The sequence below is a fragment of the Scophthalmus maximus genome, chromosome 17, assembly GCF_022379125.1.
Source record: "Scophthalmus maximus strain ysfricsl-2021 chromosome 17, ASM2237912v1, whole genome shotgun sequence".
Taxonomy (NCBI): Eukaryota; Metazoa; Chordata; class Actinopteri; order Pleuronectiformes; family Scophthalmidae; genus Scophthalmus; species Scophthalmus maximus.
Genome location: NC_061531.1, coordinates 5,509,665 through 5,526,551, shown reverse-complemented (window position 1 = coordinate 5,526,551; position 16,887 = coordinate 5,509,665). Strand labels below are relative to the sequence as shown.

At 44.4% G+C, this 16,887-nt stretch overlaps 3 protein-coding genes across 9 annotated transcripts; all 3 read left to right on the top strand.

Annotated features, from left to right (window-relative positions):
- The first annotated feature begins 15 nt into the window (after window positions 1-15).
- Window positions 16-6,340, top strand: foxred2 (FAD-dependent oxidoreductase domain containing 2). 4 transcript variants are annotated; one of them, XM_035614793.2, is made up of 10 exons: window positions 16-152; window positions 2,192-2,397; window positions 2,532-2,837; window positions 2,940-3,191; window positions 3,426-3,746; window positions 3,854-4,020; window positions 4,217-4,382; window positions 4,592-4,818; window positions 4,918-5,088; window positions 5,514-6,340. In XM_035614793.2, exons 1-10 carry the CDS (start codon window positions 69-71, stop codon window positions 5,738-5,740), a joined length of 2,127 nt encoding a protein of 708 aa, XP_035470686.2. In that variant the 5' UTR covers window positions 16-68; the 3' UTR covers window positions 5,741-6,340. The 4 variants fall into 4 exon arrangements, with proteins under 4 accessions (XP_035470686.2, XP_035470689.2, XP_035470687.2 ...); XM_035614796.2 differs by lacking the exon at window positions 16-152 and adding an exon at window positions 1,513-1,651; XM_035614794.2 differs by lacking the exon at window positions 16-152 and adding an exon at window positions 1,533-1,866.
- Window positions 6,341-6,498: 158 nt separating this feature from the next.
- ankrd54 (ankyrin repeat domain 54) lies at window positions 6,499-10,608 on the top strand. Its single transcript, XM_035614818.2, has 8 exons — window positions 6,499-7,252; window positions 7,896-7,943; window positions 8,024-8,122; window positions 8,394-8,465; window positions 8,671-8,718; window positions 9,324-9,448; window positions 9,548-9,655; window positions 9,805-10,608. The coding sequence occupies exons 1-8, from the start codon at window positions 6,844-6,846 to the stop codon at window positions 9,877-9,879; spliced, it is 984 nt and encodes a 327-aa protein (XP_035470711.1). The 5' UTR covers window positions 6,499-6,843; the 3' UTR covers window positions 9,880-10,608.
- Window positions 10,609-10,765: 157 nt separating this feature from the next.
- On the top strand, window positions 10,766-16,798 carry hmgxb4a (HMG box domain containing 4a). Of its 4 annotated transcripts, none has more exons than XM_035614797.2 (14): window positions 10,766-10,899; window positions 11,546-11,651; window positions 11,925-12,061; window positions 12,213-12,288; window positions 12,383-12,970; window positions 13,114-13,317; window positions 13,434-13,541; window positions 14,198-14,376; window positions 14,520-14,601; window positions 15,076-15,140; window positions 15,290-15,386; window positions 15,476-15,639; window positions 15,825-15,947; window positions 16,077-16,798. In XM_035614797.2, exons 2-14 carry the CDS (start codon window positions 11,615-11,617, stop codon window positions 16,119-16,121), a joined length of 1,905 nt encoding a protein of 634 aa, XP_035470690.1. In that variant the 5' UTR covers window positions 10,766-10,899; window positions 11,546-11,614; the 3' UTR covers window positions 16,122-16,798. The 4 variants fall into 4 exon arrangements, with proteins under 4 accessions (XP_035470690.1, XP_035470693.1, XP_035470692.1 ...); XM_035614799.2 differs by lacking the exon at window positions 10,766-10,899 and adding an exon at window positions 11,032-11,177; XM_035614798.2 differs by lacking the exon at window positions 10,766-10,899 and adding an exon at window positions 11,048-11,202.
- The last annotated feature ends 89 nt before the right edge of the window (window positions 16,799-16,887 follow it).

Sequence of the window (16,887 nt, the reverse complement as noted above, 5' to 3'; positions counted from 1 at the left end):
ACTTTACTCGGGCTGCTGCAGCTTAACATGACAAGGCGATGTGTGGGTAAGTTGGAGGAGGGAAGAACATGATGAGACAGAAATCAAAAGCCAGTTGGAGCCATCCGGGTCACATCTTCACTCTGATAAAAGAAATGTGGAAGTGTAGCCAAGTAAGTACTTAAATACTTTACATGAGCTCAATTTTCATTTGACTCTATATCCTAATACTTCGCTCTACTGCTTTTCAGTTGGAAATATTGTTGTTATTTACTCAGCTACATGTATCTGACACTTGTATTTCCTTTCAGATTGAAAGTTTATGCACAAACACAAACCCTAAAATACGTTTATGTAATCTGATGTATTCCCAGATGTCGCAGCAGGATGTAAACTACCTAAAATTAGCTCCATGTGGACAGATTTCTCATGAAATTTGTTTTACATGTCCAACAGTTTAATATTATGAAGTATAAAATATTGTGTGAGGATGTTAACGGCGGATACTTGTACTTAAGTAACTTTTTGAATGAAGGACTTTAACTTGTAATAGTCATTTCAGGGTGTAGTAGTTATATTTATCACAATGTCAGTGTAAAATGTCCATACAAATAAACAGGCACATTGAAAAAGCCCCCTGACATTTTGTAGACTTGTTCTGTATGTATAGTGTGTCCGTTAACATACCAGCATGTGCCAGGAAGGACCAACACAGTAGAAACAATAAACCAGAAAAACAGAGGATTTTTTATCTCACCTGAGGAAAGTTTAAAATAGAAGGAACCTCCAGGTGATGGAACTTTCTTGTTGGTCAGGCAACATGATCGACCTTACAGCGAGTCCTTATCAGCAACAACGGAGCGCAGACGGGTATTATTTATTTAAACTGTTCAAGTAGGTTACTCTGAGTGATAGACCTTTCCTTCTATCCTCTTTTAAATACAGAGAATATTACCCACCACCACCACCTTCCGTTAAAACTGCGTTAGTCCACAGCACAGACAGTTTTGTGAGGAACTCATTAAATTCTATGATCTGCTATATCACCGAAGGGGGCCCCCGCGTCCCTTTTGGCCCGGGGCCCCCCCCCAAAGTCCCTCGACACACCCCTGCTGGAGGTGGAAAGTTTTCTCTGCGTTAAATCTCAGTTTGACATATGTGCCCTCGCACACTTCACAGATGTCAGTCATGTCCTGTGAAGGAGAAGGGGCAGGAGGGAAAACTACGTGCGCGTGTTTGACGTCATTGATTTATTGGATACCTTCGTGGCAAAAAGCGCGCGTTACACACAGATCGCCGTCGTGCTGCGGAGCATTTTGTCATCGCTCCAAAGCTCCTCTTGACTTGATGTGAAATATGATCGGACCACACCTCCCCCACCCCGAGGACCCGCTCATCTCCCGTCAGGAGGCAGACGCCCCCCCACCCCCGAGTCTCCTCCGTTCTGTGGTATGTTTTCTAATCACGCCCCCTTATGCAAGCAGCCCTCCATTATGGAGGGGGGAAGTGGATTGCGCCAGTGCACTCGCGAGGAGGAGGAGGAGTGGGTGGGTGGGGGGGGGGACGACTTATGCCGAGTGGCAAACATGTAGGCCACGCATCTGGACGGGTCCGACAGAGATGAGCGCTGAACTCCAGATGTTGCGCGCGAGCGGTCGACGCGTGTGAAAAGGTGATCCTCGCGGTCGCGCCGGCCGACCTCACATCTGCCGCACCGGCGGCTGGTGTGATGTAACGGCGGGGCCGAAGAGTTCAGGGAGAGCCGGGGTTGGTTTTGAGACTATTCTTCTTCTTCTTCACCTTGCCTATAAAAACTGATCGACCGCACGTTCAACTGCCGGCCCAGTGACTTTCGACGTGGCCGTTGCTGAAGTGATGTTTGGTTTTGTAAGTAGATCGCCCCCGGTGCATCGAGCCACTGCGTTGCCATGCAGTTGCCCTGATCGCGGCCCCAAATGCCCACCCAGGCGAGGGGGGCGAGGGGGGCGACATGATAAGTAACACATGTGATCGAGTTATGGTTTATACCAACAATGGAAAACAATATTTACAGATGCGTCAAAGAGACTCTTTTTTGTGCCATTGTTCCATCCTCAATCCTCAAATGTTATGCTGCTACCATATTCTAAATGTTCAAATTGTTTAACTCATTGCTGTCATTTATCTATTCTGTGAAAAAAAAATGTTGGACTATGTCGTATATGTGCTGCAGGTTATGGATTCGAGCCACCCTTGTTTTCTCCTCCTCATCTTGACTGGCTGTGCAGCATGCTGCTCTGACAATGGCACCCGCCGCTTTGACTACTGTGTGCTGGGAGCCGGGCCCGCGGGACTGCAGATGGGACACTTCCTTTCCAGGGCCAAACGGGACTACATCGTCCTGGAGAGGAACTCGGGGCCGGGCAGCTTCTTCGACAAGTGAGGAAACTCTTGTGAGAGCATTTCACGGGGTAACAAGGAGAACAATTTGACACTTGCCTCGTCTGCTCCGTGTGTGTGTGTGTGTGTGTGTGTGTGTGTGTGTGTGTGTGTGTGTGTGTGTGTGTGTCCAGGTATCCCAGACACAGGAAGCTCATAAGCATCAACAAGATCCACACAGGAAGGCAGAACAGGGAGTTCAACCTGCGTCACGACTGGAACTCGCTGCTCAGCGATAAACCCGACCTGCTGTTCAAGCGAGTGAGCGGCGAGTTTTACCCGCCAGCTGACGCCTTCCCGGTCTACCTGTCTATGTTTGCGAAGGAGCTGGGGCTGAGGGTCCGCTATGGCGTGGACATCGGAAGGATCAGGGCCATGCAGTCGGCCACGGGCAGGAGCTACATCCTGACAGACCAACACGCATCTAACTACCAATGCGGGTATTCTCAGTCACACTGAACCCGTGATGAAAATTGTCCCATTTGTGTGCACTGTGAATTTGCACCGTACTGTATCCTACTTCTTCACTCCCTCTCCCTCAGCGTCCTCCTGGTGGCCACGGGTTTGTGGGTCCCGCAGAAGGTGGAGTTCGTCGGTTCCGAGCTGGTTGAGGGATACGAGTCCATCTCCACCAACCCCGAGGACTACAAGGACCAGGCGGTGCTTATCCTGGGGAAGGGGAACTCTGCCTTTGAAACAGCCCAGAGCATCTTGGGACGGGCGAGTCGCGTGCACATGCTCAGCTCCAGCCCTGTTCGCCTGGCCTGGCAAACACATTATGTTGGAGACCTCAGGTACTGCAGAAAAATGTGGCGATTTCTTATAATTTTAATACATCAGTGGTTCCCAACCTTTTTTTCCAGACGTAATTTATGGGATCAACAGAAATCATCAGTTCTGTATTGATTTAAACTCTGTTTTGTTTCACACTATTATTTATATAAAGGTGCATATTTCCAATAATATTAATACACTTGAATTGTCAGTGTTTAGGTGGGATTCTAACATGAACTGTCGTTGTCTTTCAGAGCTGTGAATAACGAGCTACTCGACACATACCAGCTCAAGTCCCTCGATGGGTTGGTGGAGGCACGCCTGGAGAAAATAGCTATCACTCGTCCAGAGGAGCAAGGCAGGAGGAGATCAGGGAGAAAGAAGGAGAAGGAGAAGAAGGGACAGTTGTACCTGACTCTGAGTAAGTTCGTACAAAACCGGGAGGGGAAGAACAGTTCTGAAGTGACCGCAGAGGAGCTGCCAGGGTATCACATCGACAACTTCCCCACACGCAACCCCTACGACCGCGTGATACGATGCCTTGGATTCAGATTCAACTTCAGCATATTTGACAAGTAGGGATTTATGTAACATGTTAGACTGGGTGTGTTGTGCTACTACCCTGAACCATATGACTTTGTGTAATATGTTTTGTATAGATAACGTTCACATTTCTCCATAGTTCAGCCTGCCCACCGAACAGTGAAAATGCCAAAGGGAGGTTGCCGGGGGTGACGGCCTGGTATGAAGGGAGGGACACCCCCGGCTTGTTTGTGCTGGGAACTGCTGCTCACTCCAGAGACTACCGCTCATCTGCCGGCGGCTTCGTCCATGGATTCCGTTACACAGGTGAAATCCAACAGATGTTTTATTACTATCTGACATGTAGGTGAAGCAGTGCTTGTTGAAAAAGATCAGAGACTTCATTTGGTCTTCGCATCCATCCTGTGATAATTATCACATCCTGGTATACATGAACACGTGTTACAAGTGGAGTGCAGACAAACCGTTATTTAATTACCTGTATGGATTTTTCCTGCCACAGCGCGAGCTGTTCATCGTATACTTGAACAACGTTACCATAGCAACCCCTGGCCATCGACAAAGCTGTTGACAACGCAGCTGCAGTCCTGGATTCTGAAGCGGGTCGGCGAGGCCTCTGGGCCGTACCAAATGTTTGAGGTGCTTGGGGACGTGATACTTCTTCGAGGGTAAGTTAATATTATTTCAATATAACCAGTAATAACTTTCTCCTGTATTAATCTTATTAATATCACACTCAATGTGTGTTTGCATTTCACTTATTAATTATGTTGAGGGAAATTACATTAACTGGCATTCTCACAAATAAACAAAGCTACAGTTAATTCTTTTTTTGCTCATCATGTGTTGTTCCTTTCCTCTCTCTTTCACTCTTAAGCTCCCGTTGTGAATATTTGGAAGAGTTTCCCATCCAGGCCCTGCCTCAGTTCTCCTCTCTCTCGGGCCGCGAGGTGTCCAACCAGGGACTGATAGTTCTAGTCATGCAGTATGGGAAGAAGAAAATCGACTTTCTTGGCCGCAACCGGGCTGAGACAGACTGGACCAAAGCTTGGAAATCCAACTTTCTGCACCCTGTGTTATACTACTATGACACACTTCCCACTGGTGAGCAAGAGTTCTGCTACCCTTAAAAAGTAAATGCACTTCTTTGAAATTGAATTGCTGCATTTTTGATTAATGTAAGTACTTTTCTTTCCATCCTAGAGGAAGCAATGAAGCTGCGCCCCAATGGCTGGCCTCTGCCAAGGCCCAAGGCAATCCATCACATGGTTGAAGACTTCCTCACAGAATGGGACAGTCCCATATCTCACATCCAGCCACTGCGGCGCTTCTTGGAGCACTGTGTCCAGACTGACCTAAGGGCCTTCTATGCAGGTAAAGCAGCAAGTCAGCAGCTGGTCTGTAACAGAGATTTAGCTTCTGCCCCAATTATTAGGTTTGATAATAGAAACAAAAAGAGTGAAAGAAAAAAGTACAAATAGCTTTATCTTGAGATTTCATTGACTATCTCCCCTGATAGCTTTCACTTCATATAACAGCTGTTTGTGGGGCTTTTATTATTATTATTATTATTATTATTATCATATCATTATTATTATATTATTGAAATCCATGAAAATAGTTTGTGGTGGACAAATAGCAGGACTAAGACAAATGCTGCCAAACTACAAAAGAAAAGAAATTCAGAGTACAAAAATTAACTTTTAATTTGCTCTTCTCAGCCAATACAGAGTGATATCACTCTTTGTGGAGCAGAGGGTGCCTGTGACTCATCCCCTTGTTTTCGCTTTGTCTTTTAGAAACATGTTTCCGCTTCTCCCTTACCCACCGCAAGCCGCCGCTGTTCTGTCAGCACGGATACTTGAAGCAGCAGGGTGTTGCTCACGACAGTCAGCTGTGGCAGCACGTACGCGCCGCTGGACCGATGCCCGCTGAGAAGGATGCAGGCACATCAGGGGCTGACCCGGCGTTTCCCGACTACCTGCCGCAAGCTGGAGCGTCCGTGACTTCAGGACTTGACTTCTGATTCTTTCACTTAAGTTTGTTAAAGCTTTGCCTATGATGCTGGTCCCTCTGACTTACTACCTCCAGCACCAATAATCATTCCCTCCACAAGACCAAATATATTTTCTTACAGATCACCATCCTACAGATCAGTGTTTCCCAACTTTCTTTGCGTCTCTACTTGCCTCCCCTCGTCAGCAATTGCAGATTTATACCACTTGACTATTTCAACCAAAGAGTGACTTCCCTTGCTTTGTTTTAATAATGTGTAAGGATCCTGAATGAGTACTATTATCCTGTAATTCATCATATAGAAAAAATGTAAAAGTCTGGGGGAAAAAAGCATAACTTTGTGTGCTTCTCCTTCACGTAATCCCTCAGACATATCACGTGGCCTCCTGGGGTCCAAACCCTCATGTTGGAAAACACTGCTCTTCACTGAGAAGCACTTTGTCCCTTGAAAACTCCCTCATTAGTATTTTTTCACAAAATATTTATATATATGTATAATGTGCCATTTTCCAATCATGGAAATTAAGATGATATGAAACTGTATAGGTGAAGGTTGGGTGTTACGAAATGATTATTCATTATACATTTTACACAATGCTGATTAAAACATGAGAGGATACAAAGTTTCTATTTTTTTTTTAATTCTAATATTGTTTTGCCGGTGCGCATGCGCGGTCGTGCACAGGGACGATTTGATTGGCTGCTTAGATGCACTGCTCTAATTGGACCCTAGCAAATGAACAAACGAACCGCTGATTGGTCGATAGTTCCCTGTGGCCGTCGACTGTACAATGGCTGCGGGTTTTACTACCAGTGTGCGTTGAGACGGAAAACATGAAATAGGGGACATTTTGGTGCTGTGCAGGAAAAGCATCTCCTGCGTAAATACTTCAAAAAAAAATTACCCAGGATGGAAAAGACGTTGATGGGATAAGTGTTCGTGTTGTTGTGGCGCCGCGCAATGGCCCCGGGCGTCGCTGACTGCATTTGGTTGCAAAGTTGACTCCAGATATTTTATGACAGCTTTATTTCCTTCCTCGCCTCGGCAGGAGTAGCGAGGCGCGCGCGTAGCGAGTGCTGTCGAAACACAGTCTCCGTATGTCACGATAAAGTATGGACGGGTGGAGCCCTATCGTCGCGACGGCTTCGGATAACGACCCGTCCAGCTCCGAGGGGGAGTACGTGGTGGAGCCCGGACCCGGAGAGGAAGAAACCCGGGGCGCGTCGGACAAGCAGCAGCTGGGCACAGTGGAGAGGATGGACGACGGGGGCGCCGCCGCCGCCGCCGCTGTCGGCTTCGGGATGAGTGGTATCGGAGAGGGCAAGGTGGTGTTGGGTCGAGCCGGGCAGAGGGAAGACAAAGAACTCCGGTACCTGCACTTGTTGTGGGAGCCGGGGCGAGCAGAGCTCGGCGGCCCCGGCGGCGTGGCGGGCAAGCTGGGGAAGATGACGGGGAGCGGCCGGGCCCGGCGACACCACAGAGCCGCGCGGAGCCTGGGTCCTCTCGGGAAAGATATCTACGGTAAGGTGTTGTGGCTTGTGAAAGGAGTGTGTGTGTGTGTGTGTGTGTGTGTGTGTGTGCGTGTGTGTGTGTGTGCGCGCGCGTGTTATCATGGTGCTGTCACTCAGTTTGAAATTCGGGTGTGATAACCTGACCAAACAGGTAGAGATGATGAATGTTGACCAAGTTGTGCAACAGTGTGATCACATCATTTATTCGTATAGCGGCAGAATAACACTAGATATCTAGTATCATCTCTAAATATTAATTTTCCTATTCAATCACAATGTTACACTGATGTAACATTTAACATTTTCAGCATACGGTGCTACATCGTTTTCCACTATTACTATTTCATGTAAATTCTTTATATTTATTTTCCTTATTCTCTATTTTTTTGCAATATCATAGTATATTTTTCACATTTTTTTTATGTATATGTTGTATACTTTGTAACGTTTGTTGTGTGATACCTGCTGCTGTAACACAGGAATTTCCCAGCTTGGGATCAATAAAGTATCTATCCATCCATCCATCTATCCATCCATCAATACAGAAGCAATACATGCTGCCAAATGAGCAAGTTGCACTCGGACCCTTTCGTTCCGCAGTCGCACAGCCATATTTCCATATACCTCTCACTTTGAATGTCTTATCTCCACAGCTGTGAAAAGACTGAGGGAGGCCGCGAACAGCAACGATATCGACACAGGTATGAGCAGTGAGGCGAACATTTTTAAAGTAGTGTGAAGGAAGGCTGGGTTTTTTGTTAATACAGCCGCGTTCTTTCAGTTCGGAAGCTCCTGCTGGACGACACAGACCCCTGTGCAGCTGACGACAAAGGGAGGACTGCTCTTCATTTCTCCTCCTGCAATGGCAATGAGAGCATTGGTAGGTTGGTGACAGCTATTAAGATCATGCGACGGCCGTTCATTGGGGAATCACACATGATACAACCCAATAAACCCCAAACTCCAAATTTAGAAACTTGTAGTGTCTTTGAAAAATACACTGAACAACTGTGCTGTTTTGTAGCTTATCCTATTTATCAATCCATTTTTTAAGAGTAGTCACCAGAGATGAATACAACAATTACTATAAATGTATCAATGTCTTAATCAAGTCTTCTTGTTTTTCTTTTTTTTTTTTTTATATCCTTTAGTGCAATTGTTGCTGGGCCACGGCGCTGACCCCAACCAGCGAGACAGTCTGGGAAATACCCCCCTCCATCTGGGTGAGAGAGAACAATCGCCATGACACCTAAACCCTGCAGCGATGCGGTCGTGCACGTCTGTGGTTTCACCCCAAATGTGCAGCTGCTGTACAATCACATCTGCGAAAGTGTACACACATACTGCAGGATAGCGTATAAAGTCACATTTTTTTGTGTGGTTTAAAACAGTTTTGTTAATGTCTTTTTTTAAATGTTTTTTCTGCAGCGGCCTGTACGAACCATGTGCCTGTAATCACCACATTGCTCAGAGGAGGTGAGACCACTGCTGATGATGTTGGTGAATGCATGTTGCTCAGTTTCCCCTTTAAAGATAACTCTTTATAAATTAGCTGAAAATACATGGGAATAAAATCACCATGTTTATACAAGGGACACTTTTCAATTAGCTGTCCTTTGCCATGAAGGTGCATGACTTCTTATCGTAGATAATCCCACTTTATAACATCTTTTACATCTATATGGTAGTTTTATTACATGTGAATTCAACAGTTTCAACTCCTGTTGTTAAGCAATACACGAAAGGGACCGATATCTGTGCCTGTACATTGGCCTCCAACAGCATATAAACTTATTTTGAGCTATAGTCATTTATAACAATTCAATTAATAATAATATTCAGTTGTAGGACTGTAACCACAGTAACTGCAGATAAACTGTCATACTGTCATACTTTTAATATGTATGTATAAATACTTAAAGCATAACCATGTTGTTGCAAATAAACAATGTCTCAATTTTTTGAGCGATGCTGTTAGACTTATAATGAAACCAATACTTTGATAAAACTTTAGAGATTATGATTAAAATGAAATGTCTATCATAACAGTTTAATAAACATATGTATTTGATTCTCTTAAGGAGCCCGTGTGGATGCCCTCGACCGAGCGGGCAGGACCCCACTGCATCTAGCGCGCTCCAAGCTCAACATTCTGCAGGAAGGAGATTCTCGCAGCTTAGAAACCCTGAGAGGCGAAGTCACACAGGTAGAGAGCTCATTACCTTTTCTTGGCTTCGTGAATCACAACTCAGCACTTTGGTACAGACAAATCATGATCCTTTTTCCTTTTTCTTTATCTCTCTAGATAATTCAAATGCTGAGGGAGTACCTGAACTTAATGGGCCAGAGCGAAGCTAAAGAGAGGCTGGAACGCATTTCGACACAGCTGCAGCACACACGCACCAAAGAGCAGGTAAGACCCACAGAGACCATATCCATATTCACATACATGAAAACTGAAATTGAACTGAGATGTGTATATTCTTCAATATGCAGATTTTGATGGCCATTGTGCATTTGTTTTTCATCGACTCATCCATGTTTTTTTTGTTTTTTTTTCAGGTGGATGAGGTGACTGACTTATTGGCCAGTTTCACATCACTCAGTCTACAGAAACAGAATTTAGGGGACAGGTAGACAAAGTGTATGTGGAACTGAAGTCGTGGTCTTTTTCAAGCAAGTCTCTGCTTGACTAGCCTTCGTTTGACAAGTAAACCTGAATCATGAGGCCGTGGTTTTCTGTCCTTATTCCAAACAAAGTATTTACCTACAGTAAAAAAGGTTTGGAACACTGGAACACTTGTCATTTTATAATGTGCTAATGACGAAGAATAATATGCCAACAATGCTTACAAAATTATCCTGGTTAAATTGAAAAGATGCTTCAGATTTCAATGGCCCATACTGTAGTGTAGCAGATAATCACTCTGCTTATTGACAGATATCAGCTTTTAGGAAGAAAGATAAAAGAAACCCCGAGGGGCAAAATACATTCAGAACACGAAGCTGGTGGAGACGGAAGCCAAGCTACTGCAGTGGGACCTCGGCTCCCTTTTGTGTTTTTGTGTTTGTGTGTGTGTGTGTGTGTGTGTGTGTGTGTGTGTGTGTGTGCGCGCGCTGACATGTTCTCACACTGCCTGTTGTTATTAGTCAAGCTCTATATTCATTATGAGATGTAGTTCTTGTGAAGTGAGTGGACAGCTTTCACCACTTTGGATTTCTTTTCAGCGCCAACTTTGGATCACAATGCCTTTTTCTCTTGTGTTGCATGTCACGTTTTTGTATGTGAACTGTATTGTAAAATTGGCTCGGATGCTGTTGGAAAATTGATATTTGTGAAACAATAAATTAGTATGTTTGAATACATTTGTGAAATACTGTCTTTTCTACACAGTGATAAAGATTGGGATCACTATCATGGCTTCTGTTGTATTACAATATACTAATTTAAATATCAACATTTTAAATGAGAGCGCCCTTTAGAGGTGTACCAGGATACACTGTATTACCGCTTTAGCAAATGTGCTGCTAATATGGCTACTTTCCTCCACGCTGATTGGCCGCAGTACCCAAGCCCCTCCCCTTCACGGACACGTATTGTTTCGCCTATATTAAAAGATGGCGACCGGACCCGCGTAAATCGGAGATCTCATAGAGGTAGTAACATTTAATAAACAAATTATTCCCTCACCTCCCGGTGCTTGTAAACCTCACACGCTGCCATCTCGGCGAGGACGGGGACGTGAGCGGAGTTCTGTGCATGTCTGCCACTGTTTTTGTCCACTTGAGACGACCGCGGCCTAGCTGTGGGTGAAAGCCTCGGGCTTTCCTTCGCCGTCCACACCGGCCAGCCGAGGGCACACTCGGCGGTGCGGACTCGAGTCCTGGAAATATTGGGAATGGGAAGCTAAGGAGTGAAAGTGAATGGAGAGGGGGTGTGTTTATGTATCTTCATAAAAAGTAGGCGGGAATTTGTTTAGCTATCTCTTTTTTCCACGCGACAGACTTTATTATTGTTATAACATGTTTTTTTCCCCCGCAAGTTGTCCAGTATAAGTGTTGAATGAAGTACCAACCGGGAGTGGTTGTAGCAACCACATACCCACTGAGGTGTAGTTGTGTTTGTTGATGTCTAGCTAACGTGAGATGCTGAGAAAAATGAAAACATGTTTGGTTTTCCACTTTGTTACGTTAATCGGCTCCTATTCTCTTTGGCCAGAATATATATTGTTATTACTACTCTACTAATGTTCAATGCCTTGACTTCAATTTTATTGTTTCCCCCTCTGTGCTTACTTAACAGATCTTTATCCTGCCTTTATGGTGTCAGTGACATCCTGTGACAAGAGAACGAGTTGGCAAAGAAGGAACCATGGCATTTGAGGAGATCAAGAGCAAAGGAGGAATGGGTAATGTCTACTTGTAATGTGGTTTTACAGTACTCCTACTGTGCAGGCTTATCAAACAGAATTATGCACTTTTGTGCAGTCAGCAACCCAATAGGTAGGGATAAAACGTGCTGTCACTCAGGGACTGCCGCACCACTGTTTTGAATGCTAGCACAAGAGAGGGAGAACATGTCAAGAGATGTAACAAAATCATCATATAGCCTGTGTAGTGTTTCTCACTGCACATGTTTCTTAGAAAATCTTTTTTTAAAGATCATAATACTAATATTTCAGATGTGGGGATGGAGGGAGAGAGGGGCCTTGTGGCCGGCCGTAGCCAGAGAGAGAAGAGGAGGTCGTACAAGGATCTGCTCAGGGAGGAGGAGGAGATAGCTGCTCAGGTCCGAAAGTCCTCCAAGAAACGACCCAAGGTAAGTAATCTTTGTGCAGTAACTTTCTCTAATAGTTTAATATCACATTAAGCTTTTTCTTGTATATAACAGTGCAACTTGACATTTCTATGTTTTGAACAAAATGTGTCTGACTATGTTGACGCAAAGTAATTGTGTAATTTCCAATCAGGACTCAGAACTTTTCATGCTGGGAGGGGAGTCCCATAAAAAGAAGAAGAAACATAGCGATGACCACTATCACAGAGGTGAGATCTTGATATATTTTAATAATTGTATTATTCACAAGAAATGACCGTAATGGCATTTTAAAAAAAAATTCCATTCTTCTCCGTGCGTCAGACCACGATGGTTCAGGCCCGCCTTCTCACAAGAAAAAGCACAAGTCTGCAGACCGCTCCCCACCTATGTCTTCGCCATCGTCCTCCCACCCGACAGATACAGCAATGGGTCTCCTGCAGGCCATCACCTCCCCACTGGCGACAGGCTCGGACCCCAGCCCCCACTTACACAAGAAACCATCCTATCCCTCCTTCTCCTCACATTCCTCCAAGGACCGCAAGCGTGAGAGCAGCAGCGGCAGCGGAAGCAAAGGGAGCCACTCCCTCTCTCACTCCCGCCCCATGCCTTCCTCGTCATCCTCCTCCAAGAAACACTCCTCTTCGTCAAAGTCGTCTCTGTTCCACGGCGGCGCTCCCAAAGAGGAGCCATTAACGCTACGCGAGGCAGACGGGCTGAAGATGAAGCTCATCATGTCGCCGGAGAAGGAGGACGGGGAGAGCTTCCCATTCACGCCACACTCATCCAAAGGAGGTGTGAAAAAGGAGAAGGAGCGAGACAGGATGCAGGTCTCAAAGTTACCCAAGAAGAAGCAACAACAGCAGAATCGAGATCCACTGCCTGTAGTGGGGAAAGAGGTGGAGGTGGAAGGTAAAGTAGATCTAAACGACGCCTCACAAGATGCAGTTGTCATCCAAACATGCCTGGATCAGGACACCTTTCCACTGGTAGAACTTTAACTCTCAATTGTTTATGAACATGTGCTCTGCGTTGCTCTGCTAACTGTCAAACAGGTCACTATGGAGGTGGCATGGGAGATGAGAGTTCCTCATCTGGGGCCGAGCTGGAGGCAGGGGAGCTGGTGATCGACGATTCCTACACAAACCTGTCGAAAAAGAAGAAGAAGAGCAAGAAAAGCAAGAAGAAAAAGGACAAGGAGAAAGACCGAGATAAGGACAAGAGCGGGAAAGACAAGAAGCACAGCAAAGGATTTGGAGGTGAGTTTATTCACATCAGAGGTGTTCTACTAGTTTTTTTTTGTACTGTGATGACACATACTGGTGATTTAAAAAAATGACTGCCAACAATTTCTATTACTGTCATTTCCAATTAGCTACAAGAGACAAGAAAGCTACTGGTTTCTCCCGGTCAAACACAGCAGGAGCAGCAAACCAAGCCCTCAGTTTGTCTAACTGTAGCCATGGCCATGGTGCTGAAAAAAGTGAGAGACGAAGCAAATATTTTACATCACTGATGAGAGAAAACATTAACGTGCACATCAGGTTCTCTATTTGGATCTGTCTCAACTCACTGCATTGGTCCGTAGTTGTGCAGAGGTCAGTCAGTGCCACAGGTCACTGTTGTGTGACTCTGTGGCTGTTTACATTTTGCCTTTTTGAAAAGATTTTAAACTTCTACACCCTAGAGAAATGACAATTGAATAAGAACATGAATGGAATGTGTGACACCTAAGACACAGTTCGTATATAAAATCGGTGTCAAACAGGATGGAAAGTATATTTACTACATTCACTTTACTAACTATACTATTTTGCGATAGTTTGGTGAACATTGTGATAATATTATTTTCCTTCATATTTTAGATAATGTAGCATGAAATTTTGATTTAGGACACTTCCTTCGTAGAAAGGTGTGGGATTGTAAGTTTTAATATGTTGTTCGGCTTTTTCCGAGGCAAGCTCAATTCAATAATGTGTAAACTGGGAGGGCCTCCTTCTTCTCTGAACCCAGAATGAAAAATCAAACTGCACTTTTTCCTTAATGTGTCAGTCCATTGCTCAGAGTTAAATATACATGTTCCATTTCTTAAACCTTTAACCCTCACTCTTGTCATAACCTTTGCTTGATTTTTTTTAGACTCATCGAAGGGCCACAGCCACTCCCATCCCACCGTCACTCACAGTGCCGTTGGTCCGATGTATGCCATGGGCACACCAATCCCTCCACACCACCATCAAGGCAGTGATGGAGTTACGGAGAAGAAAAAGAAGAAAGAAGAGAAGGATCGGGAAAAGCATGAAAAGGAAAAAGAAAAGGTAGGAAACCGTGGAGTCATAGTTCTTTGAGAGTTGATAATATTAGCTATTAGTGTCGCTGGAATTAACAACCATCAACATACCTCACTTCAGACCAAAATGCTTAGTTTTTTACTGATATTATTGTCTATTTCCTCATTTAGCCCAAGAAGAAAAACACAACAGCATATCAGGTGTTCTGTAAGGAGTACAGGGTCAACATAAATGCAGAACAGCCAGGACTAGGTGAGTGAAATCTAGTATAACTCTCTTATAACTAGAATGTCACTCAGTAGAGCGCACACCTCCACCAAGGACCAACTGTCGTCTGAAATTCAATCAAGCCGCGCTAAATTGCACACACAAATAGATATCAGTCCTCTTAATATGCCAGATTTTTTTTTCATCAAGAACCATGAATTATTCCCTGAGAAATTGGTGAAATTGTCAAAAAGACAACAACAACAACAACCACCCTATCACACAATGTTTTTTTGGCCCGTGTCCCATCTTTCCTAGTTTCGTGTAAAGCCGTTCAGTATTTTTTGTGAAAATCCTGCTGACAAACAAACCAGGGGCGGACAGGGGCACAAACATAACCACCTTGGTGGATGTCATTTCGGTCATAAGCAGATTGTCGTTTGAAAAGAAGGACAGTCTGAAACATATCTACTAAAAAAATACACATTTAAACATTATATGTGTATTTCTGATCTGCAGTCTTTGGTGAGCTAAGTAAGAGGTTGGCAGAGGTTTGGAAAGCGATGCCTGAGAAAGACAAACTAGTAAGTTGTTTTTTTTCCTCATTTGTAATTAAAATCGGAAAAAGTTTTGGGAAAGGTGTCCAATTTAATGGAATATCACTGTTGTGCCTGCAGTCGTGGTGTCGCCCTTAACGTCTTGTGCTTTCTGCGCTGTGTTTTCCTCTGTCCAGGTGTGGAGGCAGAAAGCTCAGTATCTGCAGCACAAACAGAACAAGGCCGAGGCCACAACGATCAAACACAAGAGCTCCGCTGAGAGCAAAAGCAAAGGTATTTTAAACACGGCCCTCCCGCCTCTTCGTTCTTTCTCTGTCAGATCTCATTACCGGTGTCTTTAAAATTGTGTTTCGACATTAAAGTTGTAGGAGCGGCACCAGGGCTGGTGTCGCCAAACAAATCGCCCAGCACCATGTCCCTGTCCCCTGCTCGAGTTCCAGATGTGGATCCCATCGATGCAGCAGCGCACCTGCAGCTGCTTGGGGAGTCCCTGTCCCTGATTGGCCATCGACTACAAGAAACAGAGGTACGTTTTCAACATGCATGTTGCAGTGTTTGTCTTTACCTGTAACCTTTCTACACATTTATTAAAATATAAAGACAGCAGATTAGTAAATGACTTAATATCCTCAATAGATAAAATTAAAGAAACAACCTTAAACTGTGCCCCACATTTTCGATTTTAAGTCTGATGTTGTGTCTTTGTGTTAGGGGATGGTTGCCGTGTCCGGGAGTCTGTCTGTGCTTCTGGACTCCATTTTGTGTGCGCTGGGCCCACTGACGTGTCTCACAGCACAGATACCACAGTTGAACGGATGTCCTCGAAACGTCCTGGTATGGTACCGACATTTGTAAATGCATGAACAGAACTAGTTTGGCTGTTTTCCGCTTCCTATCTCCTTCACTTGTGTTTACTCTTTGGACTAACAAAGTTCTCTTTTTTTTAAATATATTTATTACCAGTCAAATACATTGGACAATATCGCCTACATCATGCCTGGACTGTGAGTAAAGGACGATGATCGGCGTGGAGGGATTTGTCAGCCAGAGTCAGCGGATGTGACTGGAACGGTTCGGACACAGGAGCGACTCTCGGACTTTTAATTCAAGCCACTGCCCAGCATCTGACAACTTGGATATTTTTTAGTCCCAACATGTTTTTAAAGTGTATTTTTTTAAAAACCTCATTCTCTTAATTTTTTTAACTGTCATATTTTTTTTAAAGAAACATTTTACCGGACATGTTAATCTTTCTTGCCATGTCAGCTCAGTTTTACTGTGACTGTACAGTGGACTGTCGTGTGAACGGGTGTGCGACTGTGTGTGATGTGCTGAATGTGTGTATTGGTTTAGCTGTTCAGTGGGTTTGACTGCTGAGCGTCTTTTTTACTGAAATGTACAGGAACAATTATGTTGACCTCTTTCACTCGTCATCAACATAACATAATATATTTAACACCTGAACTTTTTTTTTCTTTGATCATGTAAAAAGTACTGTCACTCCTTGCTCGTTTTATAGATTTGATATTTTACTGTGAGTACAGAATTTCGATTTTTGTGTCTGTACTGTAGAATTTCCAGAAGCGATAGAAAGCACCTTTTGGTGCTACCTTGTAATCGAGAGCTGCCATAGCGATTCAGTGTCACAGCTTCAAAACATTAAAATATGATCTGTTCAGCTGTGACGCAGCTTCTGCTGTTTTATTAGCCACACTAGTGCAGCTAGGCTCCACCAAGAAGTTGAGATTTAATATTTATGGTGAAAATGTCTGCA

Coding starts and splice junctions, on each gene's coding strand:
- hmgxb4a (XM_035614797.2), top strand. CDS start 11,615: ATGGCATTTGAGGAGATCAAGAGCAAAGGAGGAATGG. Junction 15,141..15,289: donor TGCCTGAGAAAGACAAACTA/GTAAGTTGTTTT, acceptor TCCTCTGTCCAG/GTGTGGAGGCAGAAAGCTCA. Junction 15,387..15,475: donor CGCTGAGAGCAAAAGCAAAG/GTATTTTAAACA, acceptor TCGACATTAAAG/TTGTAGGAGCGGCACCAGGG.
- ankrd54 (XM_035614818.2), top strand. CDS start 6,844: ATGGACGGGTGGAGCCCTATCGTCGCGACGGCTTCGGATAACGACCCG. Junction 7,253..7,895: donor TCTCGGGAAAGATATCTACG/GTAAGGTGTTGT, acceptor TTATCTCCACAG/CTGTGAAAAGACTGAGGGAG. Junction 7,944..8,023: donor CAGCAACGATATCGACACAG/GTATGAGCAGTG, acceptor GCGTTCTTTCAG/TTCGGAAGCTCCTGCTGGAC.
- foxred2 (XM_035614793.2), top strand. CDS start 69: ATGATGAGACAGAAATCAAAAGCCAGTTGGAGCCATCCGGGTCACATC. Junction 2,398..2,531: donor CCGGGCAGCTTCTTCGACAA/GTGAGGAAACTC, acceptor GTGTGTGTCCAG/GTATCCCAGACACAGGAAGC. Junction 4,819..4,917: donor CTATGACACACTTCCCACTG/GTGAGCAAGAGT, acceptor TTTCCATCCTAG/AGGAAGCAATGAAGCTGCGC.